General features: G+C 46.0%; 1 protein-coding gene across 4 annotated transcripts in view; it reads right to left on the minus strand.

The window, feature by feature from the left end:
- FBF1 (Fas binding factor 1) overlaps nucleotides 1–26550 on the minus strand; it is a 70883-nt gene that overhangs the window by 9547 nt on the left and 34786 nt on the right. For 2 of the 4 annotated variants that reach the window (XM_073683918.1, XM_073683916.1), the window contains 10 exons: nucleotides 24294–24383; nucleotides 24116–24201; nucleotides 23971–24014; nucleotides 23794–23883; nucleotides 23601–23701; nucleotides 14739–14945; nucleotides 8912–9019; nucleotides 8175–8314; nucleotides 7164–7282; nucleotides 6669–6791 (listed from right to left, as the gene is read on the minus strand). In XM_073683918.1, coding sequence (XP_073540019.1) covers nucleotides 6669–6791; nucleotides 7164–7282; nucleotides 8175–8314; nucleotides 8912–9019; nucleotides 14739–14945; nucleotides 23601–23701; nucleotides 23794–23883; nucleotides 23971–24014; nucleotides 24116–24201; nucleotides 24294–24383 — 1108 coding nt within the window. Of the gene's footprint in view, nucleotides 1–6668; nucleotides 6792–7163; nucleotides 7283–8174; nucleotides 8315–8911; nucleotides 9020–14738; nucleotides 14946–23600; nucleotides 23702–23793; nucleotides 23887–23970; nucleotides 24015–24115; nucleotides 24202–24293; nucleotides 24384–26550 lie in introns of all 4 variants that reach the window. The other 2 variants (XM_073683917.1, XM_073683915.1) reach the window with 1 other exon arrangement.

A 26550-nucleotide genomic window follows, 5' to 3' on the forward strand; every position in this document is an offset into this window, starting at 1 on the left:
ACTTATCATACCGCACAACACCCATTAAGTGTGAAATTATAATTAATAAACAGGGAGTGCTCCCACCACGTGAAGGGAGGGAATATAAGGGTGCTGTCATGGTCTCCGAAAAATCCCGTTACCGGTAAGTAACTAAAGACTTTATCGGTCGACCATGACAGCACCACGAGAGAATTACAGAGATGAGGTAATCTAGGGAGGGACCACAGCCTGGAGCACTCGTTCTCCCAAAGGTGAGATCAGTGGAAACACCCATATCTAGTCTATAGTGTCTACAGTCATGGCCAAAAGTATTGAGAATGAGACAAATAGTAATTTTTCCAAAGTTTACTGCTTCATTTTTTGTAATGGCAATTTGCATATACTCCTGAATGTCAAAGAGTGATCAGCTTAACAGCAATTACTGTACTTGCAAAGTCAATATTTGCCCAGAAAATGAACTTTAACCCCCAAAACACATTTCAACATCATTGCAGTCCTGCCTTAAAAGGAGCAGCTAACATCGTTTTAGTGATTGATCCATTAACACAGGTGTGGGTGTGGATGAGGACAGGGCTGGCGATCAATCAGTCATGATTAAGTAAGAATGACATCACTGGACACTTTAAAAGGAGGCTGGTTCTTGGTATCATTGTTTCTCTTCAGTTAACCATGGTTATCTCTAAAGAAACACGTGCAGCCATCATTGCACTGCACAAAAATGGCCTAACAGGGAAGAGTATGGCAGCTACAAAGATTGCACCTCAGTCAACAATCTATCGCATCATCAAGAATTTCAAGGAGAGAGCTTCCATTGTTGTCAAAAAGGCTCCAGGGCGCCCAAGAAAGACCAGCAAGCGCCAGGACCGTATCTTAAAACTCAGCTGCGGGATTGGACTACCAGCAGTGCCGAGCTTGCTCAGGAATGGCAGCAGGCTGGTGTGAGTGCTTCTGCACGCACTGTGAGGCGGAGACTCTTTGAGCAAGGGCTGGTTTCAAGGAGGGCAGCAAAGAAGCCACTTCTCTCCAGAAAAAACATCAGGGACCGACTGATATTCTGCAAAAGGTACAGGGAGTGGACTGCTGAGGACTGGGGCAAAGTCATTTTCTCTGATGAATCCCCTTTTCGATTGTTTGGGACATCTGGAAAACAGCTTATTCGGAGAAGAACAGGTGAGCGCTACCACCAGTCTTGTCTCATGCCAACTGTAAAGCATCCTGAAACCATTCATGTGTGGGGTTGCTTCTCAGCCAAGGGAATCGGCTCACTCACAGTCTTGCCTAAAAACACAGCCATGAATAAAGAATGGTACCAGAATGTCCTCCAAGAGCAACTTCTCCCAACCGTCCAAGAGCAGTTTGGCGCCCAACAATGCCTTTTCCAGCATGATGGAGCACCTTGCCATAAAGCAAAGGTGATAACTAAATGGCTCATGGAACAAAACATAGAGATTTTGGGTCCATGGCCTGGAAACTCCCCAGATCTTAATCCCATTGAGAACTTGTGGTCAATCATCAAGAGACAGGTGGACAAACAAAAACCAACAAATTCTGGCAAAATGCAAGCATTGATTATGCAAGAATGGACTGCTATCAGTCAGGATTTGGTCCAAAAGTTGATTGAGAGCATGCCAGGGAAAATTACAGAGGTCTTGAAGAAGAAGGGGCAACACTGCAAATATTGACTTGCTGCATTAACTCATTCTAACTGTCAATATAACCTATTGGTACTCATAATATGATTGCAATTATATTTCTGTATGTGATATAAACATCAGACAAACACTAATAAAAACCAGAGGCCAGCAGATCATGTGAAAATATCATTTTGGTGTCATTCTCAAAACTTTTGGCCATGACTGTATACAATGTAGAAGGAGAGGACCAGGTAGCAGACTTACATATGTCTTCTATTGAGACACCTGTCTTCTCCGCCCAGGAGGTCGCCACAGCCCGGGTGGAGTAAACCTTCAACACTTCTGGTGCTTCCTCACCGCTAGATGTATAAGCTAGAGAAATAGCCTCTCTAATCCATCTGGCTATGGTGGACTTTGTGACTTTAAACCCTTTCCTAGCCCCCTGGTAGGATATAAATAATGAGCTATCTTTTCTAAAGTCTTTGGTAACCGAAAGGTACCCAACCACACATCTTCTCACGTCTAATGTATGTAACTCTGCTTCTTTCTAGTTACCAGGATTTGGACAAAAGGAGGGTAGGATGACTTCCTGAAATCTGTGGAAAAGAGTAGCTACCTTAGGGAGATAGAGTGATTTTAGGCCTGATCCTGCCTATCATCCAGGATTTGAGTAAATGGGAAGGTCATAGACAGGGCCTGAATGTCACTAATCCTCCTGGCCGAGGTTAAAGCTATTAGCAGCGCTGTTTTAAGGGAGAAGGATTTAAGGGTTGCTGATTCTATTGGCTCAAAGGCGAGCTAGTCAAGGCCTTAAGAACCAAATTTAGATCCCAAGGTGCTTCTAACGATGGGTCTAGATCTAAACGCTGCCTTAATGAACCGAGAAACCCAATAGTTGCCTGCCAGATCACAGCTATATAGGTTGCCTATTGCAGAAACCTGAACTTTTAGGGTGCTGGTGGATAACCCTAGTTCAAGACCCTCTTATAAAAACTCCAAAACCTTTCCTATTGGCGCCCCCTCATCAACTCTAGATCCAGAAAAGGACAAAAACTTCTTCCAAGTTCTGGCATAAATTTGAGTCGTAACAGGTTTTCTGCTACGCATTAAGGTAGCTACTAGACCTTGAGAAAACCCTTTCTGACTTAGCAGTGACCTTTCAAGTTCCATACCGTCAAGTGGAGGCCAGATGCTTGAGGATGGACTATTGGACCCTGGAAGAGGAGATCCGGAACCTGGAGCAGAACCCAAGGATCGGAGATGGACATGCTCCTCAGGCATGAGAACCAGGGTCTCCTGCGCCAAAAGGGTGCGACCAGCAGAACCTTCGCCTTGTCCTCCCTGATCTTTGTTATGACCATGGGAAGAAGAGCCAACGGGGAAAAGGCATAGGCCAGGCTGAAATCCCAAGGTATCCGGAGAGTGTTCACTGCCAGGGGATTTTCTCTGGGATTTAGGGAACAGAAGAGCCTTGTCTTTCAATTTAGTCTTGTGGCAAACAGGTCTAACACCGGAGGCCCCCATCTTTGGACTATTTGGGAGAAAACGTCTTGTTTTAATTCCCATTCTCCCTGCCTCAGAGTATAGCGGCTTAAGTAGTCTGCTCTTGTATTTTCTTTTCCCCTTATATGGAGGGCCGTCAAGGAAAGGAGATGACTTTCCGTGATCTGAAAGAGATGATCCGTCACTCTCATCAGAGATCTTGACCATGTACTCCCCTGGTGGTTCACGTATGCCACCACAACTCTATTATCCTAAAGGATCTTTACATTCTGACCTTGGAGGAAAACTAAGAAATTATTAACCACCTTGTGTTACGGATCTGGGTGGTGGAACCTCTGTGCTACGGTGCAAGGAGGGACCAGAGGGGTGTGACTAAGTATCTACTCGGCCTGACCAGGGTTGCACGGCGGCTCAGTCAACTCCGTGAACCAGGGAGAGACCGAGCACAGGGACCAGGTGCCACTCTGGGACCGACCTTGTATGAGAGCAGGTGACTCCCATGGGTCATAAGGCAGGTACTGACCGATACAGCGGAAGAGCACGGCAGGCAGGCTGACGGGTGGTCCGGGTATACAGACAGGCTGATTCGGCTGATAGCCAGACGGGTGCTCCGGGTAGGCAAGCTGGCGGGCACAACAGGTAACAGGCAGGTGCTTCCAGGTAAGCAGGCAGGCAGAGCCCATAGACAGACTGGCGGACAGGGCTGTATGTACACGGTCGGGCTGGAGAGAAGTCAGAATGGCGGACAGGACTGACTTGCAGAGGACCTGAGGGCTGAAGCAAAGTAAGTATCACAGAGCAACAACCTTGCACGGGCACCTCCATATTGGAGGAGGTGCCTTTTATAGAGAAAGTCCTCCGGCCATTGGCCGGGGACTTTTTAGGACGGCGCGCGCGGCCCCTTTAAGAGGGAGGGAGCGCGTGCGTGCGTGCGCGCCCTAAGCACAGTGGCGGGGAAGCTGGGCGCACCAGCAGCAGCAGGGAGGCCGGAAGACGCCGGAGCAGGACCGCGGCAGTTAGGGGTACGGCGTCTCTGCCTGGCAGAGACGCCGACGCTACACCTTGTCTACCACCAGCAGTTCTTTTGCGTTGGAGGAGAGACCCTTTTCGTTATCTGACCAGGTCCCCTGGGCTACTATATCCCCCAGATGGGCTCCCCACCCACTGGGACTCGCATCGGTGGTAAGCTAGGGAATCCTATTTTCGTGTCGCTTGCTTTATCCAAGATTTCATCCAGAACTAGTGCAAAGAGATGTTCCCCCTCACATGGTATAGAGCACAGTCTCGTTCTGGCCTGGATGTCTCCCGGCCAACACTTAAGCCTCTACAGGCTGCGTTGGACATGTCAGCCGACCTTGCTGCCAACCTAACTGAGTCCTCAGAGGCGTCCGCTAGGAAAGCTGCTGCCCCCTGCATGAGTGGGACATTGGACAATATCTCTTTTCTGGATGTCTTATTCTTCAGATGGGACTCAAGCTGTTCCAGCCATATCATCAATGACCTGGCCGTACAAGTTGCAGCAACTGCCGGCTTTAAAGCCCCAGCAATTGTTTCTTTGAGAAAGGTATCAGCTTTTCTGTCCAAAGGGTCCTTAAGAGCTCCCATATCATCAAAAGGGAGAGATGATTTTCTAGATGCCTTTGTTATAGCTACATCTAGTTTTGGGGCTTTCTCCCAGGAGGAAGAGGCTGAATCCTCAAAGGGGATTTTCCTATTAAAAGAAAGGGGAAGAGAGCCCTTTCTCTCCGGTCTTTCCCATTCCCTATGTATCAGATCCTGAAGCTTATCATCAACCAGAAAACACTTTCTTTTCCTCTGTCCCAGCCCCCGTAACATAACATCCTGGACCGATTTTTCTGGCCTGGTATCCTTAATGCCCATAGTTGAACGGACCGCTTTAACTAGACCGTCAACTTCATTTAGCGGAAAACAATGTTGTCCTGCACCACTGCTCTAGGATGAAGAAGATGAATCATCAGAGTCCACCTCATAGGCCGACGAGAGGGAGATGTCAGAGGCTGGGGAGACCACACAATCTGTATCATCCTTTCTCAACTTTTTTACAGAGGACTTTGCTGATCTCTGGTTTGACTAGGGTTTTTAATCATGAGGCGAAACTAGGGGTCTCACCTGCCAATTTTTGGTTAATACAAGATTGGCATAGCCTTTTGGGATATGAGTCCGCCAATACAGCCTTACATAATGCACATTCCTTGTGCTTGGATCTGGAGGTACACTTCTTCCCCTATTAAGAATAGATAAGAAGAAGGAACACTCTATTACTACGTGAACTTTCTCGCAGATCTACTTACCCAGACGGCTCAAAGGATTGGTACCGGTTTGGAGGAAGGACTTTTCTCAGCTGGGGGATCGTCCCTGGAGGCTGCAGGTTTGTCCATCCTGCTGGAGCTACGATGGCTGGACCAGGTCGCAGATCCTCGCTTTCCTGAGGTCCGGGTGTTACCAGTAACTCGAGGGCGTCGTGTCTCCTGGGGCTCCCCAAGCGGCTGCTGAGATGGTGAAGGTGGCAGCTGCTGAATTTGCTGCTGCTGCTCACTTTCTGACTCCATTTTTTGACAGAGACAGAATTAGCTGGGAAGCCTGGAGCAACGGTGCATAGATGCTTATGTAGCAGCACCTGTTCCACTTTTTTCTTTTTTTTTTTTTTCATACATTTCTTTCAATCTTAGGTGTGACTGCGCACCACCTGCTGGCCGTAGGGGTAATTACAGCGCTCCCTCGGCGTTTGAATACACGAGACTGGAACTTCCTGGTCCGGTCACGTGACCACCAGAGCGCATAGCGGCGTCATCATGTCGCGTCCCCAGCTACATACAGAGTCCGGAAGTGCGCGGCCACCCTGGAAAAACGCCGTATCGTGCTGCGCTGAAGCCACAACCCCATGCAGGGCGCCGCTCCTGCTCACCATCCTGAGCAATGCTGGGGCGGCTAACCCCAGGCAGGGGCGCCGCTCCCCTCCAAAAGAGCGCGCGATCGATGCTGGAGCTGCCGCCCCCAGGCAGGGGCGCAGCTCCACAGGTGCTCCCATTGATGTGCAGAGCTGGAGCTGCTGACCCTAAGCAGGGGAGCGGCTCCACAGCAGCTTCTCTACTGACGCACGAAGCTGGAGCTGCCGACCCCAGGCAGGAGCGCCGCTCAGTTGTATCCGGACAGCTTGAACAGGTAAGCCTGTCTAAGGTTCCCCCATCAAGGACAGGAAACTAAACTGAGGCGAGAGAGAGGTGCCGCCCCTTTTAAGCCTGTAGGTTTGCTGTCCTTGGTGGGCGGATCCCCTCTCTCATGGTGCTGTCATGGTAGACCAATAAATCAAGCTTCCATACAGCTACATCAACGTAAAAAAAAGTAAAACGTTATGGTGCCTGAAGTGCGACAATAAAAATACAGAAAAAAATCAAAACAAAACAGTTTGTCCTAAAGGTCCAAAATAGCTTCTGGAATTTTTCAAATTATGACCTATGAGATAGCATTTATAATGTTAAACAAAACAATGCTATCTCATAGATTATAATTTGAAAAATAAGTTCTTACCTTTGCCCGTTCTAATTCCTCTCTCTCCATAGTTATTTGCTGGGTCATGACTCTCTTTTCCTCCTCTAGGGAGCGCTGCAGTGTCTGCACTTTTGCTTGCTCTGCAGAAACTCTCCAACGTTCCTGCCATTAAAAAGTGCAGTTAACAACAAATACAATCACTACAGTGCAACACTAAATCAATTAGACAAGGAAATTTGTCGTGCAACATTGAGATCGCCGTGTCACATTGCAACATCACATCTAATAATTTCCCATTATGTCACATTTTTTGTCGCTGGATGCATGCGACTAACCAGACACAGACCTCAAGACAAGACATATGCGACTGCAACTTGCCTGTAATCTGACTACTTTTGTTTTTATTTTACAGCAAAATCACAGTAATAAAATGGCAGCGGACAGCAAGTCGCACTTGTCTGAGCACTCCCATCGCGAGACACAGGTCACCATGTAGCCCCATAAGAGTTTTCTTGAATTAAAAGGGCACATTACCTGTTCCAGAAGACGGCTCTGCTCATTTAGTCGAGTCTCCATATTCGTTATGATCACCCGCAGATTGTTTCTTTCATCCTCCATATCCGTCTGCTGTCGAGTCAAACGCTCCTGCAGTGCTGAAGAGAAAAACTGTGAAATTACACATTTGGATGTACGGTTACAGTCACCGATTGTCTACAGCAGTCATGCACAATGCAGGAAAAGAGGAGAAATGAGCAACAGATGGGAGATCGATGGCTAATATGTAATTTAAAACCAACTTAAGACCAATTACCTCTGGGGCTGTCTGCCACTTTATAGGTAATCTTACATGAGGTTCTTGCTACCCCATCGGAGAGCAGCATTATGTAGGGGCAGAGACCCTGATTCCAGAGATGTGTCACTTTCTAGGTTGCTTGCTGCAGTTTTGATAAAAATCACAGTTTTATCTGCTAAAGATCTAGCAGTTCTCTAAATGCTGAACTCTGCATAATCCCGCCCCCCACCACTAATTTGTAGCTTTCTGCCTATGCACAGAAAGCTGCCAATCAGTTGCAGGGCGGGGTTATACAGAGCTCATGAATATGGTGGACTACATGACCTCAGGTTTACTAGTCTTGTAGTGATAATTTCCTTCTGATAAAACAGTGATTTTATCAAAACTACAGCAAGAAGCACAGTAAGTCACACATTGTTAGAATCGGGGTCTTTATCTCTACATTATGTTGCTTTCAGACTTCATGTCAAAAATCTGGTGACAGATTCTATTTAAAAAAGGTCTAGATACAGGGCTATGTACAGGCAAGCAGTTATTCTCTCACAGCAACTGTGCATTATAGCCAGAATAGCGGACTAAGAATAATGGGACCCATAGCGAGAACGACGGATCCGTCAGGTTACGATGTATAAAGTATACTATAAAAATGAATACAATGAATATATACAATAATTAAAAAACTCCTGTGCAACATCTTTAACATGGCCACATGATAAAATCTAGTTTACAAGCTAACCAGTTTGTTGGGATACCTCTCAACTGGCCCTCTCTCTGACGTGCTCCAAGTTCCAGCTCCTGGGACGTGTTCACTTGGGTGCTCCGCACTCTCACGGACAGATCACCCAGCTTATCAGAGAACGATTCCATTTGCTCTATGATTCCATTTAATGACCTAGAAAGTTAAAGAACTAGCGAAATAAATATCCCGAATGTAGAAGTAATAAAAGTAAGAGCACAGAGAAAAGCGACATTTGATAAGACAGTTTGTATGTATTTATAGGGCTGTATAGATTTTTCTATGCTTATAAGAAAATGATTAAAAGTGAAGTAAAATCTCAAGTATCTGTGCAATAGTATGTTAGAAGAATCATAATGCACAGAAGAATATTGCATCGCAATCAACGAAGTATAAAGGGCTTACAACTGCTGACAGCATGTTTTGGGAAAAAAGGCTTGGACATGCTAAATATCAACATGCCCAATCCTTTGCCCTGTATCAAGGCAGTTTATCGTTCTAGTAGGTATGAAAACAGAAAATATAGCAAATTAACAGCTATTTATGCCCTTTAGTTACAAAAGCTTGAATAAGCATGCAGATTCAGCCAAGCGTGCTCGCTCATCAGCCAGTAGTTCATATGACAGCAATGTTACACGTATGGTCATCTTTAGACAACTCCAATTTTGGAGACATTTCTCTACCCATATACATCTAAAAACATCATAAAAATGATCAGTATAACCAGTGGGTCATGCAGGAGAAAAAACAAACCTTGTATGTGAAGAAGCACTGGTTACTGCATCTATTTCCTGATCTTTCAGGCGTTTGAGCCGCTGCAGCTGTTCTTCATGGTCTTTGCACATTTCCTGGACAGAAACCCTGAAGGGTGTGGAATAAATAAAAATGTATAAAACACTGTTATTTGCAAAACATGAAAGAATTAGTTTAGTAAAATGAGAACTGTAGTTTCAACAAACTTTGCAAAAAATCAATACTACAGGTGAATCTCACTAAATTAGAATATCATCAAAAAGTTAATTTATTTCAGCTCTTCAATACAAAAAGTGAAACGCATATATTATATAGAGTCATTACAGAGTGATCTATTTCAAGTGTTTATTTCTGTTAATGTTGATGATTATGGATCACAGCCAATGAAAGCACAAAAGTCATTATCTCAGTAAATGAAAATAATTAACAAAAAACACCTGCAAAGGCTTCTTAAGCGTTTAAAAATGTCCCTTAGTCTGTTTCAGTAGGCTCCACAATCATGGGGAAGACTGCTGACTTGACAGATGTCCAGAAGGCAGTCATTGACACACTCCACAAGGTCTCAGAGTTCCAATTTTCATTTGGAAATCAAGGTCCCAGAGTCTGGAGGAAGAGTGGAGAGGCCACAATCCAAGCTGCTTGAGGTCTAGTGTGAAGTTTCCACAATCAGTGATGGTTTGGGGAGCCATGTCATCTGCTGGTGTAGGTCCACTGTGTTTTATCAAGACCAAAGTCAGCGCAGCCGTCTACCGGGAAATTTTAGAGCACTTCATGCTTCCCTCTGCCGACAAGCTTTTTGGAGATGGAAATGTCATTCTCCAGCAGGACTTGGCACCTGTCCACACTGCCAAAAGTACCAATACCTGGTTTAAAAACAACAGTATCACTGTGCTTGATTGGCCAGCAAACTCACCTGACCTTAACCCCATAGGGTATTGTTAAGAGGAAGATGATAGACACCATACTTAACAATGCAGACGAGCTGAAGGCTGCTATCAAAGCAACCTGGGCTTCCGTAACACCTCAGCAGTGCCACAGGCTGATCTCCGCATTGATGCAGTAATTGATGCAAAAGAAGCCCCGACCAAGTATTGAGTGCATTTACTGAACATACATTTCAGTAGGCCAACATTTCGAATTTTAAAAACATTTTTCAAGCTGGTGTTATAAACTATTCTAATTTACTGAGATAGTGACGTTTGTGTTTTCATTGGCTGTAAGCCATAATCATCAACATTAAGGCTGTGTGCCCACGATGAATTTTTTAAGCGTTTCCGCAGTGGCAAAAATGCTGCAGAAACGCTTAAAAAACGCATGGTAGAAGGCCTGCCATGTTCCCCAATGATAATCCGCATTCCGCTGCGGATTATCATTGCGGAAAAAACGCAGCATTACCAATTATTATGCGGAAGTGCTGCGTTTTCGCCGCCATTGACTTGCATTGAAACGCATGGATTACGCATCACTGCATATGTAGATGCTCATTCCACGCGTTTCAATGTGCGGATGGTACCCAGGTCTAGAGGACAGGAGACTCTCCGCCGGACCCGGGTACCATAGAACCTGTGAAAAAAATAATAAAATAAAAAATATTATATTTACCGTCTGATGGCCCCCGGTGTCCTCGTCCTCCCATGCCGGCAGATCGCGGTGGACTGAAGGACCTGAGCTGACGTCATAGTCATGTGACGGCAGGTCCTTCAGTGCAGTGTACCGCGATCTGCTGACAAGGGAGAAAGGAGCAAAGCAAGACTCCGGGGGCCATCAGAAGGTAAGTATAGATTTATTTTTTTATTTTTAACCATTCTTTGGGGTCACACTATATAAATCCATGCTGGTTGCATGGATTTATATAGTGTGACCAAATTGACAAGCACTTTCCAAGTGATGCTAAAATCGCTTGGAAAGCGCTTGACAACTCGCATGCGGGAATGCATGTGAAGAACACTTCACTTCCGCATGTCCCTGGCAGGAAAACGCATGCACAATCCGCATGTACAATCCGCATGTACAATCCGCATGCGTTTTTTCTGCCGGGGAGATGCAGAAACGCTCAAGAAAAAATCCGGAGCATTTCTGCATCTTGGGCACATAGCCTAACAGAAATAAACACTTGAAATAGATCACTCTGTAATGACTCTATATAATATATGACTTTCACTTTTTGTATTGAGGAACTTAAATAAATTAACTTTTTGATGATATTCTAATTTAGTGAGATGCACCTGTACATGCAAAAGTAAGACAATATGTTTTATCAGAGAATTCTGCTTCCTTTAACACTTATTAGCTACTCCTTCCTCTGCCTGACTTTTGAATTTGTCATCTACTCAGGAAAAAAACAACCACACATCTCATATCCGTTTTGCTCAAGACCAGACAGACTGCCGGCTCACTGTGTTGTCACGTGACAAGGTCCATTATACTCTATGGAGAGTGGAGGGTGAGTAGGAGTAAGGAGCATGCAGAGGGAGACACAGGAAGATTATGCTTAGCTTTTTAACGCCTCTTTTAAATTCACCTAATGTTGGTAGCCAACTGTCTGTAAATAAGGCATTATTTTTGAATTGTTCAACATAAAAAAAAATTATGGAAATAAAATAATGGAAATGGCCTGGACAAAAATTATGGTACTGTTAACTTATTTTTTGTTACACAACCTTTTGAGGCAATCAAATTATTTCTGTAACTCTCAATGAAACTTCTGCACCTGTCCACAGGTTTTTGCTCCTGCTGTGCCAGGTGTGAACGATCCCTTCTCCAGACTTCATATTTTAGCTCCTTCCACAGATGTTCAATAGGATTTAGCAGGCCTGTGGAGTTCATAAGCTAAACCACTGACTCCGACTCCAACTCCAACTCCACAGCACTACCTCACTACTGAGCGTGTACATAAAGTGCAACACAGAATCATCTCAACTAAAAGCCGAGACCCTTAGATCAGGAACAGAACAGACATTTATAGGACATTTCATAACTTTCTCAAGTGAAAAATTTACAGTACATCCTGCATTGTACACAGCCTTGGGTTTTAGATCATTAGATCAGGGCTCACAGAAACCACTTCAGAATAGTCCAATGCTTCTATCTCTTAGCTATTCTTGGATGGTTTTAGCTGTGTCTTTTCGGTCATTATCTTATTGGAGGACCCATGACCTTCGACTCAGACCAAGCTTTCTGTCACTGGGCAGTGCATTTCACTCCAGAATGCCTGGATAGTCTTGAGATTTCATTGTACCATGCCCAGATTCAAGACACCGCCAGATGCAGCAAAGTAGCCCCAAGACATCACCGAGCCTCCTCCATGTTTCACAGAAGGTACAATGTTCTTTTTTTATATGCTTCATTTTTGCATCTGTGAACATAAAGTTGAGGTGACTTGCCAAAAAGCTCCAGTTTTGGCTTATGTTTCTAAAGAACATTCTCTCAAAAGCTTTGTGGCTTGTCAATATTCATTTTGGCAAAATCCAGTCTCGATTTTTTACGATTTGCTTTCAGTGGTTTCCTCTCCAGTAGCCTTACATGAAGTCCACCTTGGCCAAGACAGCGACGGATGGTGCGATCTGACAGTGATGTACCTTGACCTTGGCGTTCTGCTCAAATCTCCTTAGAAGTTGTTCTGGACTCTTTATCTATCATTCGTATCATTCGTTGATTCAATGTCTCATCAATTTTCCTCTTGCGGCCATGTTCCGAGAGGTTGACTACAGTCACATAGACCTTAAACTTTTGAGTAATATATGCAACTGTAGTAACAGGAACATCAAACTGTTTGGAGATGGTATTATAGTATTTTCCTTTAACAGGTATGTCTATAATTTTCCTTCTAATCTCTTGACACAGCTCTCACCTTAGCTTTCTTTGGTCCATGTTCAGTGTGGTACACACCATGATGCCAAACAGAACAGTAACTACCTTTTACCTTTTAAATAGGCAGACTGACTGATTACAAGTTTGTAGACACCTATGTTGCTACCGTATTTTTCGGACTACAAGACATACTTTTTTCCTCCAAAATTTTGGAGGAAAGTGGGGGGTGCGTCTTATAGTCCGAACCTTCTAATATACTGCCTTGTTGCTGTGGATGGTGGCGGTATGGATGGAGCAGCAGCGGTGGAGGAGCGGGGTACAGGAGGCAGCAGCAGCTTCTGCAGCCCACACTGTCCCCGCTGCTAAAGAAAATGAATATTCACTGCTCCCCACGCCTATGGGCGTGGGGAGCAGTAAATATTCATTCTCCTTAATCGCGGGCATACAGTATCTGCAGCAGCCACAGCTCCTGCTGCGCTCGGCAATCAGTTGTGCCCGCTACTAAAGAGCATGAATATTCACCCCCTCTCCACGCCCATGGGAGTGGAGAGGGGGTGAATATTCATGCTCTTTAATAGTGGGCACACGCGATTGCCTGGCAGCAGCAGGAGCTGCGCTGCGGCTACAGTGTGTGCCCACTATTAAGGAGCGTGAAGTCGCTGCTCCCCACGCCAATAGTCCTGGCGTGGGGATCAGTGACTCTTCCGGCACAGCATCTCCCTGTGTGAGCGCACATGGCAGTGACGTCATGCGCAGCTCACACAGGGAGATCCATGCTGGCAGCAGAGCAGGACGCGATGCTGGAGCAGAGGGAAGAAAGGTGAGTATGAGTGTTTATTTTTTTGTGTAATGGGGATGGAGGTGCCATACATATCAGGATGTGTCGGTGCCAGGCACTCTAGGATGTGGGGGTGCCAGGCACACCAAGATGTGGGGGTGCCAGGCACACCAAGATGTGGTGGTGCCATACATACCAGGATGTGGGGGTGCCATATATACAAGAATGTGGGGGTGCCATGCATACCAGGATGTGGGGGTGCCATGCATACCAGGATGTGGGGGTGCCATGCATACTAGGATGTGGGGGTGCCAGGCATACCAGGATAAGGGGGGTGCCATGCATACCAGGATGAGGGGGGTACACCTTCAAAACATCAACAAAGCATCGATTTTTCTAGGTACACTTGCAAAAAGTCAGGGACTTTGTAGGATTATAATCAGGGATATGAGTAACAAAGCATACCAAATAGGTGATAATGTTCATCATTTTCATATATGGGTTGAAACAGTCATTAACTGAAACAGAAACAGCTTTGTGTGAAATAGCCAAAACACTGCTACAAAGGTGAGGTTGTGAAAAATGATTTTATGTCACAGGTCATACACCATCGCAAGACTATGCACAGCAACAAGACACAAGGAAGCTGTGTCACATCATTACTGCTACAATGTAAATGATACATTGGACTGGAACAGTGGGGTAAGTAGCAGGTGACAGCAGTGGTTTCTTCACATGGACAACCTTTTTAATTGTTGGGTCTTTGTGATTCACTGCAATTTTGAGGACATGTGGTGGGTGGGTTGGCTTTTGTTAATGGGTGTTGCAAATGTCCATAAAAATTTTGGACATCTGTGAATTTTGGTCCACTTGCACAGAATAAATTGATCAGTAGGTTGGCAATTCTCCCTCAGATCCAAATTCATATATGCAGTACATAGCTCAGGACTGCTGTATAATTTCCTTGATGCTGCTGTTTATGTCAGCATGCTAACAAAGGAATGAAGAGCAGGAATTCATTTCTGTGCATGGGACACATCATAGCAGCTAGTCGACTCCCACCAGCTCAGAGTAAATTGCAAATTAAGAGATAAAGCCCACAGAGATGAAAACTGGTGGAAATTTAGGATACAAGACATATAATGGCCAGAAACAGTGTTACCTTGCATGTACACACAGGTCAACTTATTCTAAAAAGTTACTTGAAAATATGGTTACCCTTTAAATTTTCCTCCTCACCTCTGAAGTTCTCGTATCCTTTCTATTTCCATATCTTTTTCTTGCTGAAACTCTGTCAGTTTCTTTTGATATTGAGCGAGTAAATCTGCCTTCTCCTGCTCTGCACTCTTAGAGCGAGAGATGTACTGCGCAGAAAGCTCTTGGTTCTCCTGTCGTAGACGCTCCTCTCTCTGACGGGAAGAATCTTCTAGTAACTTCAAACGGTTTCTACAATAATAGGGTTTTTTTTAATTTAGTGCCAGCATATTCCGCAGCATCTTACAAATCAGAGGGTTCATGAACAAACAAGATCAGACATTACAGAACACTTTATTCAACAATTCAATCAAGAGGAGTGAGGGCCCTGCTCGCAAGAGGGTAAAAAGTGCTTATACTGTATGGTTAAGCCATCTTTAATAATAAATAAGGGTATTCATATAAAGCTGTATGAGCTGTCACCATCCAGTATCTATGGAAGTACAGATGTGAAATGTTTCTGAGTGTATGGAGGTTGAGGGAAACTGATGAACATAAGGACTGAATTCTGAGGACAAATGTAAAAAAAGAGAAGCTGAAAAAAGCTAGATCAATGAAGTGATGTGATATGCCCTGCCTAAAAAAGTGTGTTTTTGGGCATGCATGAAACTATGGACACTGGGAACTAATCAGATTTTCTGGTGTAGTGGGGTATAGAAGTGGCGCCGCATGAGAAAAGTCTTGGACATTGGAATAGGAGCAGGTTAGTCTTATTGAAGATCATTAGCAGGATGAGGAATACAGAGATGAGGAAAAAAGATGGAGGGTGATACAGAACTATGGAGAACTTTGTGGGTGAGAGATACAAGTTTATATTGTATTTTTTAGCAGATAGGCAATCATTGCAATGACTGGCACAGGAAGGAGGCATTAGTGTAATCTGCTGCATTTAGTATGTTTTAGAAAGGGGAGAAATTATTGAGGGTAACACCAAGTAGCAGTAGTCAAGATGAGAATGAATCAGAGCAGCATTAAGAGTTTTTTAGCTTTCGGATGGTAAGAAAATGAAGATTTTAGGTAGTCACCGTAAAAACTCTTTCTCAAAACCTTCATTGGGAGGACACAGGAAACCATGGGGTGTATGCTGCTGCCACTACGAGGCTGACACTAAGCAAAAAAAGATAGCTCCTCCTCAGCAGTGTACACCCATCAACTGGCACGAAGATAATCAGTTAGTGAGAAAGCTGTAGGGGAAGCAACATAAAGGAAAAACATAGCTGAAAACAACATAGCAGAACCAACACAACTTTATACAAGGACGGGTCCTGTGTCCCCCAATGAAGGTTTCGAGATTTTACAGTAAGTACTCAAAATCTTAATTTCTCTATCGCTTCATTGGGGGACACAAAAGGATAGTACCCTCAAGTCTGAGCTCGGACCACTGCGGCCTGCAGGACCTTTCTACTAAGGTTCGCATAGGACGACGCGTAGGTGTGAACCCTGTAGTACTTTGTGAAGATATGAATTTAAGACCATGTACCAGCTTTGCAAAGCCGGTGCCTGGTGACGGACGGCCCACGAGGCCCCCAATGTGTGAGCGGAGTGAGCCGTGACTGTGAGTGGACGTGCTCTGTCCCTTATCCGACAGGCTTCCAGAATGGCAGAACGGATCCAACAGGCAATAGTAGATCTGGAAGGAGAGAGGCCTCTGTGAGAACTCTTGGGAATTCTGAACAGAGAGTCCACCCATCTGAAGGGTGCCGTCCTGAATAAGTAGAGACATAGAGCTCTCACCAGGTCCAGTTTGTTTAGTGAGGGTGAGAAGGAAAAGGGCAAAACTAAGGAAGTACGAAGTCTTCATTGAGGTGAAACGAGGAAACCACCTTAGGAAGAAAGGATGCGATTGAATGCAGGACCACCTTGTCCTCGTGAAACACCAGGTAGGGGGATTGGCAAGAAAGATCCATGAGTTCGGACACTCATCTGACAACGGTGATGGCTACCAAGAAGGCAACTTTCCAGGAGAGAGATATTTCTCGTTGTGGTTTGAATGGGGACTCGTGAAGGGAACTAAGCTGAGGTCCCAAGGCTTTACTGGGGAGCGGTAAGGGGGAAGAGAGTGTGCCACCCCCTGAAACAAGGTCGTGATCTGAGGACAAGAATCCAGATTCTTATGAAACAGAATGGAGAGCGCCGAAATCAGACCATTAAGGGAACTAAGGGACAGGCCATATTCCAGACCCGACTGCAAAAGAGCCAAAAGAGATAGCAGAGCAAAAGCCATGGGGGCAGCTTGGTTGACTTTGCAACAGTGGAAAAAGGCCTTCCATGTACAGTGGTAAATGCAAGATGAAGGCTTCCTTGCCTTGATCATGGTCTGGATAACCTGAATGGAGAAACTAGTGGACTACACTGTGTGCAAAATTATTAGGCAAATGCGTATTTTGATCACATGATACTTTTTATACATGTTGTCTTACTACAAGCTGCATAGGCTTGAGAGCCAACTACCAATTAAGTAAATCTGGTGATGTGCATCTCTGTAATGAGGAGGGGTGTTGACTAATGACATCAACACCCTATATAAGGTGTGCTTAATTATTAGGCAACTTCCTTTCCTTTGGCAAAATCGGTCAGAAGAGAGATTTGACGGGCTCTGAAAAGTCCAAAATTGTGAGATGTCTTGCAGAGGGATGCAGTAGTCTTGAAATTTCCAAACTTTTGAAGCGTGATCACCGAACAATCAAGCGTTTCATGGCAAATAGCCAACAAGGTCGCAAGAAGCGTGTTGGCCAAAAAAGGTGCAAAATAACTGCCCATGAATTGAGGAAAATCAAGCGTGAAGCTGCCAAGATGCCATTCGCCACCATTTTTGCCATATTTCAGAACTGCAACGTTTCTTGGAGTATCAAAAAGCACAAGGTGTGCGATACTCAGGGACATGGCCAAGGTAAGGAAGGCTGAAAAACGACCACCTATGAACAAGAAACATAAGATAAAACGTCAAGAATGGTCCAAGAAATATCTTACGACTGATTTTTCAAAGGTTTTATAGACTGATGAAATGAGAGTGACTCTTGATGGGCCAGATGGATGGGCCAGAGGCTGGATCAGTAAAGGGCAGAGAGCTCCACTCCGACTCAGACACCAGCAAGGTGGAGGTGGGGTACTGGTATGGGCTGGTATCATCAAAGATGAACTTGTGGGACCTTTTCGGGTTGAGGATGGAGTGAAGCTCAACTCCCAGACCTACTGCCAGTTTCAGGAAGACAACGTCTTCAAGCAGTGGTACTGGAAGAAGTTGGTATCGTTCAAGAAAAACATGATTTTCATGCAGGACAATGCTCCATCACATGCATCCAACTACTCCACAGCGTGGCTGGCCAGTAAAGGTCTAAAAGAAGAAAAACTAATGACATGGCCCCCTTGTTCACCTGATCTGAATCCCATAGAGAACCTGTGGTCCATCATAAAATGTGAGATCTACAGGGAGGGAAAACAGTACACCTCTCGGAACAGTGTCTGGGAGGCTGTGGTGGCCGCTGCACGCAATGTTGATCGAAAACAGATCAAGCAACTGACAGAATCTATGGATGGAAGGCTGTTGAGTGTCATCAAAAAGAAAGGTGGCTATATTGATCACTAATTTTTTGGGTTTTTGTTTTTGCATGTCAGAAATGTTTATTTCTAAATTTTGTGCACTGATATTGGTTTACCTGGTGAAAATAAACAAGTGAGATGGGATTATATTTGGTTTTTATTAAGTTGCCTAATAATTCTGCACAGTAATAGTTACCTGCACAAACAGATATCCTCCTAAGATAGCCAAATCTAAAAAAAAAAAAAACACTCCAACTTCCAAAAATATTAAGCTTTGATATGTATGAGTCTTTTGGGTTGATTGAGAACATAGTTGTTGATCAATAACAAAAATAATCCTCTAAACTACAACTTGCCTAATAATTCTGCACACAGTGTACACTGCCGCGGTTTCAAAAGCCATGCCGTTAAATTCAGCAACTGAGAATTCTGGTGGAAGAGAGGGCCCTGCGAAAGGAAAACTGGAAGATCTTGGAGTTTCCATGCAGTGTCAGGGAAGAGATCGAGTACTTTTGCATACCGAGATCTTCTGGTCCAGTCTGGAGCGATGAGTATGATGGGCACCCCTTTCGCCTTTATCTTCATGACTACCCTGGGAATCAGCATCAGAGAAGGAAATAGGTATGAGGGGGAGAACTGGGACCAGAATGTCGTCAGCGCATAAACAGCGACTACTAGGGGATCTCGAGATCTGGATACAAACTAGGGAACATCGTGGTTCGGTCTGGACACCATCAGATTGACATCGGGAGCTCCCCATCTGAGGCAGATCTTGTCTAAAACTGATGGGTTCAGGGACCATTCGCCTACCGCAAGGCTCTCACGGCTGAGAAAGATGGCGGTCCAGTTGCCCACTCCCAGGATGTGTACCACTGAGATTGCTAGTTGGTTTCATTTGGCCCATGAGAGGATCCTAGCCGCCTCTGACATCACTGCTCGACTTAGAGTTCCTCCTTGGTGGTTGATGTATGCCACCGCCGTGACTTTGTCAGACTGGACTCGTATCGGACGGTCGGAGAGAAGGTTCTGCCAGTGAAGAAGAGTAAGAAGGATTGCTCTACATTCCAGAATGTTGATCGGAAGGGAAAATTCCTAAGCGTTCCGTCCCTGGACTGTTAAGTCTTGAAAAACTGCCCCCCAACCGAGCAGACTGGCGTCCGTTGTTACGACCTCCCATATAACGCATCGGCAGATACGATCTTCCGTGATGGATGAGGGGGGAGCGTCTCCACTATTCCAGGGACTAGTTGATCTGGAAAGGAAGTGTGACGAGCTGGTCCAGAGAGCGAGCGGACTTGTCCCATTTTTATAGGAGAAAGAGATGTAGAGGGCGTGTGTGGAACTAAGAGAATAGACCTGCTTCCACTGAGGCTACCATCTTGTCTTGCCCAATATGCTCATGCAGAACGGGTGAGAGCATGGGGAGGGACCTCTGAGAGACCAAATCCCGCGTAGCAGGGCTGAACAGCATTCCCAGGAAAACTATGCGTTGGGCCGGGATCAGAGACGACTTTGAGGTGTTGATGATCCAGCCAAGACGAGAGAGGGTGTCCAGAGTGATCTGCAGACTCTCGCGACATGCTGAGGGGAATGGAGCCTTGATCAGAATGTCGACCAAACAAGGGATGACGAGAATGCCTCTGCTTCGAAGAATGGCCATGACAGTCGCCATTATCACCGTGAGAACCCTGGGTGTGAACTGAAAGTGTTTTATTTACAAATTGCCTAAGGCAAATAAACCTTAAAAGATTATTAAATAAGATATTAAAATATAACTTTTATTCATCAACTTAATATAATTATGTGCAAATTAAAATCACAATGTTTGTATTGGTGAATATATGTATTTCTTTTAGTCCAGAGCTTTACATTTTTGCCTTTTGGATTCTCTTTTACAATATCAGTGAGTTTGTCCACCGAAAGACGTCTCCTCCTGGTTTGACAGTATTCAAACTATACAAATATAGTCACTTGATATTGAGCTAGCTTATCTCTTTAGTGTCTACTGGCTGATGTTATTGCTGGTACTATTTGATTATTACGTAGAGCTAGCTTATCTTGTTAGTGCCAGCTAGCTAACGTTATCACTAATGCTATTTGCTTGTCAATTGTTGCTACATACTCGCATCAACAATTAGTCTAATCCCATTATGTATGGCACTAGCTAATTTCCCCACAATTCAATGTCCAGATCCGATAGCTAATAGATAGCTCTTAGAACTATTAATAACTCATTCTCATGTCTCTTTGCTTAGTGTGGCCTCGGACCATGAACTGAAAGTGAGTTTCCTGGACTCTGAAGCGGAGTAACGTCTGGTGAGGTAGGAAAATGGGTATGTGCAGATAGGCAACCTGAATGTCCACCGAGCATAGAAACTCCTCGGGCTCCATCACCGATTGAAGGGACTCCATTCTCAAGTGACGCAAACGAACGTGTCTGTTCAATAATTTGAGGTCCAGGTTGGGGTGAATGGAGCCATCCTTCTTTGGGACCACAAACAGGTTTGAAAAAAAAAACGAAAAGCTTTCCTGTGGAGGAACGGGAATGATGACACCTCCCTTGTAGAGCAAATCGATAGCCTTGAAAAAAACGTGAATGAGAAGGGGGTTCTTTGAAGGGCAGGACTTGAAAAAATGAAAGTGTGGGAGGGTAGAAACCCAAGCGTTATCGACAACTGAGAGTCACTCGTCCCAGTACCGAAAGCCGAAGAAGACTGTCACCCACCCTAAGAGGCTTGCCAGGTGGAGGCGCCCCATCATGCCACAGAGAATCTGTTGGATCTGGGCCTGGAGGACCGGCGCTGGTGGGTTCGTGGACGCCAAGAGGGGGCTGTCCTGAAGGAGGTTCTTCCCTTTTCCTGGTGGACCGGAGATTTGTCCTGGTGGTTGCTGTTGTGGACTGAAAATTTCCGAAATTTTGGGAGGCGGGTGTTGGTCTTCTGTTGCAAAAGAGAAGTACTCTTTCTCCCCCTGGCATCCGAAGTAATTTTGTCTAGCTCTTCACCGAAAAGCCAGGAGCCCTGGAAAGGGAGACTGGTGAGGGACTTCTTGGATACAGATGCGTTTCATGCCTTCAGCCACAAGACCCTGCGGATAGTGATGACGATGCCAGCCGCAAGGGCTGAACAGACGGCGGCATTGAGAGAAGCCGAAAGGAGGTACTTCCCTGCATGTCCAATCTGGTCCGCTAGATCGATCCACTAATTCTGTAGTGGGAGCGTCCGACAGAATACTTTGGTGAAGTAGTTTTGCTCAGGCCAAAACCGACTTGGATACGCACATTGCAGCAAAGGACGGGCAAAGGGCCGAACCCGCCACCTCGAAGGCAGGTTTGGCAAGAGCCTCGGTGTGCCTGTCTGAGGGATCCTTCAGAGAAGCCCCATCAGACAGATGGAGGATGGTGTTAGTGGAAGGCCGGGTGACCACTGAAGGAAACCCCTTATTTCTGTAGCAAGTCAGAAACAAATGGATACAAGACCTCCATGCGTTTTCTTCTCAAAAAACGCTTTTCTGGGTGCTCCCATTACCTGGTAAAGATTCCGTCAAATTCTTTGTGGTTCGTGAAAGCCTGGGAGAGGAGCTTCTTCTTCCTGAAGGACAGTTTGCTCAGAGGATAAGGTCTCCACAACCTTTACTTAAGGGTCTGATTAACAGCCAGATTCAGGCTACTCACCAGGTCCCGTAGTTTTGTGATTTGTTCAGAGTCCAGATTGGAATCTCACTCGAAATGGGGGTCTGACTTCTGACCTGCCAGAGGGAGAGAGAGAAGGATGCTTGGAGGACTCTGAAGGCGATGGAGAACTAGATGATGAGCTAGTGCGTGATCTACCATGGTGGGTTTGGGAACCCGGAGGGTCCGGATCGCCCAGGGAGGTGGCGGTAGCAGGATTGGAAAGTCGTTCTATGACCGACACCAAGTTCTGGGACTCCTTGGTTAAGTCGTTCCCGTTGTGGGCAGTGGGGGCTTCTGGGAGGATAGCATGGTGGGGGACTGCAATCTGGGCAGAGGGACACTTCCTGGTACAGGAAAAACATGCAAAGTGTAGGACAATAGCCGGAAGATGGGAGGGAGACTCCCTGGAGTAAGGCACAGAGGTGAAGAAATGTACCAGCGAGAGATTGATGCTGGGAAAAGAGAGCTGCCCCCCGGTGGCAGAGCTTACTCAGGTCCTTTGTGAAACTAGGAACAACGGGGAATCAGCGGTTCCAAGAGGGGAGCCGCTGGGTTCATGAGAGCTGCAGAGCCTGCAGCGGTCTCAGGACTAGCTGGCGACTAGAAGATGGCGACGGAAAGGAGAAGAGGAAAAGGCGGCGTCAGAAAGCAAGCGCAGAGTTCCCGCGGGTCTAAATTAGTGGCGTGCCCTGATAGGACGAGAGCGGTGGGCAGAGGGGCACGCGAGAGCCGGCACATGCGATTGGCCGGGCTGCTGGAGGTATGCTCTGGTCACCGGAGTAGGCCCATTCCAAAGCCAAGGGCTAAATTTATAAGCGAGGTCACCGAAGAGAGTCTGAGGGGCGGGGGTGCGATTGACTGACAGAACAGTTAGGGAACCTTCCCATTGGACAAATCGACCATGGCAGGGTGAAAAATTCTAAGTAAAGGGAAGGCTAGGGCCTTCTACTTTTTCCTTTTTGGAGCCCCCCTAACTGCCACGAATTAGCCTTGGAAGATCTTGTTCCATACCTGTCCTGAAATTCCAGAATCCTTCTTTGCAGACCGGTAATGGAAGACAGTCATCAAACGTCCCGACGGTCTGGCGGCTGTAAGGTCTGGCGGCTGTAAGGTAACGGATTCGTCTTCCCTCCCTGCTCCGTCTGGCTCTGAGTGGCGAGCAGGCAGGGGAATAGTGGCAAGGACTGTCCGCCGGGGAGCGCCAAACACTCATGCTGTGTTAGGGGGTTAGGGTCCTGCCTCACAGACCAGAGAGGATACAGTAGTGACACAACTCCACAGTGTGCTCTCAGTCTATAAGTGGGAAATCAGAGTGACATAACTCCACTCTATCACTCTCACAAGACGTATTTGAAAGAAAAATGGAAATCATGAATAAAAAAACACCAAAACCTAAGGTATAAAAGGGACTGGAATCAGACCCGTGTCTGCCTCCTACTGACACTGAGCAAAAACTGATTTGTTGGTGGGTGTACACTGCTGGCGAGGAGCTATTTATATTGCCTAGTGTCAGGTTCCTAGTGGCCGCAGCATACACCCAGGGTTTCCTGTGTCCCCCAATGAAGCGATAGAGAAAGGTCGGATTCTGGAGATGTTTTTGAGGTGCAGTGACAAGAGAATATATCTCTAGGTACTTGTGTGCATTCTCTATTAGTTCAAGATCTTCTTTGTGCCTTTGTTGCAATGTCTCCAGTAACAGGTTTTGCTGTTCACGCTCCAGCTGAAGTTTTCTTATCTGTAATGCAAATCAACCATTCAACTTTTAGACTTTATTTTTTGGAATATGTAAGCCTTTGAAATATCTCTGCCTGACCCCAGATATGATACCTGAGTCTCAAGTTCTAGTAATTTGTTATGCAAGACATCACTATGAATTTCCTTTTTGCCTTCTTGGATTTTAGACTGAAGAGTAGCAGGCTGCTGGCAAAAAAAAAGACATAATATATGTGAGATTTAGAAATAGCATTGAGGTCTATGTAAAATATAACACTATGATTGACTGACCTTATCTCTGTCTCTGTACATTTCTGAAGGCATTGCTGAAGGAGCTGCAATACAAGGGAACTCAGTGATTCAAGAGAGAGTCCGTCAAAATTGCCACCACCATCACCACACTCCGCCAATAAATAAAATAATTCTGAAACGGTACCTGGAACAAGGTTTTCCTTTTGTCTGGAAGATGTAGGAGTGATGGGGGATTGTGGTTTTACACCAATTTCCCACGGTAAAGGAGCTCTATGAAAAGAGTAAATGATTTCATGAATACGGCTGACCCAAGAATGTGTTGCATGCAGATACAGGATAGATTGCCACAGAATTGTACCCACCCAGACACTTCAGCTACGACTGGTGCGATTTCTTGAATGGTCTTGCCACGGTCTGGCTGTTGGATGCTATTCACAGGCACGACTGGACCGCTGTGTATAGAAGCAAAAACCATTTTACACTACAAATAGTTGATATACAAATGACAGTGTTAGTCACACCTCAGCTCCAGGCTGGAGATAAGTAATGAACCAAGAGGACGAGCTGTCCCGGAAATAACAAAATAGGATAAATCGGATCAGTCATCAGAATCTGACAGGTCACTTGAGCTATTTTAGCAAACGGAATAGAATAGTAATGTCATTTAAAAAAAGAGGGATTTTTGGTACTCACCGTAAAATCACTTTCTTGGAGCCTTCATTGGGGGACACAGGACCATGGGTGTATGCTGTTGTCGCTAGGAGGTTGACACTAGGCAAAAAAAGAAATAGCTCCTCCTCTGCAGTATACACCCGCCTACAGGCACCAAGCTCACCAGTTAGTGGCTAAAGCAGTAGGTGGAACTTAAAACAATCAACTATGCAATGCCCAACGGGGCACAACTGTGAAAACTAAATTAGATGCCCAACAGGGCCAACTGTACCTATGCCCAAAATCAGGGAGGGTGCTGTGTCCCCCAATGAAGGCTCCAAGAAAGAGATTTTATGGTGAGTAGCAAAAATCCCTCTTTCTTTATCGCTTCATTGGGGGACACAGGACCATGGGACGTCCAAAAGCAGTCCCTAGGGTGGGAGAACAAAAAAGGGTAGCCACAGACAAGGTCTGACTGCAGGCAACCGCTGCCTGCAGAACCTTCCATCCAAGACTGGCATCAGCCGATGAATAAGTGTGGATCTTGTAAAACCTTGAAAAGGTGTGGAGTGAAGACCATGTTGCGGCCTTACAGATCTGAGAAGCTGAAGCCTGATGGCGAACAGCCCAAGAGGCCCCCACCGCCCGAGTGGAGTGAGCCCTTACCCCCGGAGGGGGAGATTTGTCCGAGACGCGATATGCCTCCAAAATGGTCGAACGTATCCAACGGGCGATGGTTGACTTGGAAGCAGGGAGACCCTTGCGACGCCCCTCAGGAATGACAAACAGGGCGTCCAAACGCCGAATGGAAGCCGTTCTAGAAAGATACACACGTAGAGCTCTGACCAGATCCAGTTTGTGCAGGGATTTCTCCCGAGTGTGCACTGGGGCCGGGCAGAAGGAAGGCAAAATGATGTCCTCATTGATGTGGAAAGGAGACTACTTTTGGCAAAAAGGAAGGCACTGGCCTGAGCACTACCTTGTCTTGATGAAAGACCAGAAAAGGCGACCATAAAGAGAGGGCTGCGAGCTCTGCAACCCTCCTAATAGAGGTAACAGCCACCAGAAAAGCCACCTTCCAGGAGAGAAGAGAGGCTAAGATGTCCTGAATGGGTTCAAACGGGGGCTGTTGAAGGACGCTCAGGACCATATTAAGGTCCCATGGATCCACCGGGGGGCGATAAGGTGGCGCCAGGTGAGCCACCCCTTGCAGAAACGACTTGACCTGAGGACGGAAAGCCAAGTTACGCTGGAATAGAATGGACAAGGCTGAAACTTTGTTTTGAGAGTGCTTAGAGAGAGTCCCGCCTCCAGGCCAGACTGAAGGAAGGCCAAAATGACCGGTAGCGAAAAGGACCTGGGAGCTAGCTGATCCTTCTCGCAGTGACGAAAAAAGGCTCTCCAGGTTCTGTGGTATATGCGCGAGGTTGCGGGTTTCCTGGCACTAATTAGGGTCTGGATGACGTCCGCAAAACCCGCCTTCCTCAACACTGCGGCCTCAACAGCCATGCCATTAAATTCAGAGAACGAGAACTCTGATGAAGAATAGGTCCCTGAGAGAGGAGGTCCGGACGGTCCGGTAGTCTCCAGGGGGAGTCGACGAGCAGGTTTACTAGATCTGCTTACCAGACGCGTCTGGGCCAATCCGGGACTATTAGAATTACCGGTACTCCCTCTGTCTTGATCTTTTTGATGACCCGAGGGATCAATGGTAGAGGGGGAAAAAGATATGGTCTCAGTTCCAGCTGCCCTAAGATGACTAGCGCGTCTTGAGCGATCGCAAGGGGATCGCGGGACCGGGCTACGAAGAATGGAACCTTGTGGTTTAACCGAGACGCCATGAGGTCGACGTCCGGCGTGCCCCATCGTGAGCATATCTGATGAAACACCTCGTGATGGAGAGACCATTCTCCTGAGGCAAGGCCCTGCCGACTGAGGAAGTCGGCCGCCCAATTGTCGACCCCAGAA

This window comes from Phyllobates terribilis, unplaced genomic scaffold (assembly GCF_046119375.1).
Source record: "Phyllobates terribilis strain yellow unplaced genomic scaffold, ASM4611937v1 Scaffold_5__5_contigs__length_657084704, whole genome shotgun sequence".
NCBI lineage: Eukaryota > Metazoa > Chordata > Amphibia > Anura > Dendrobatidae > Phyllobates > Phyllobates terribilis.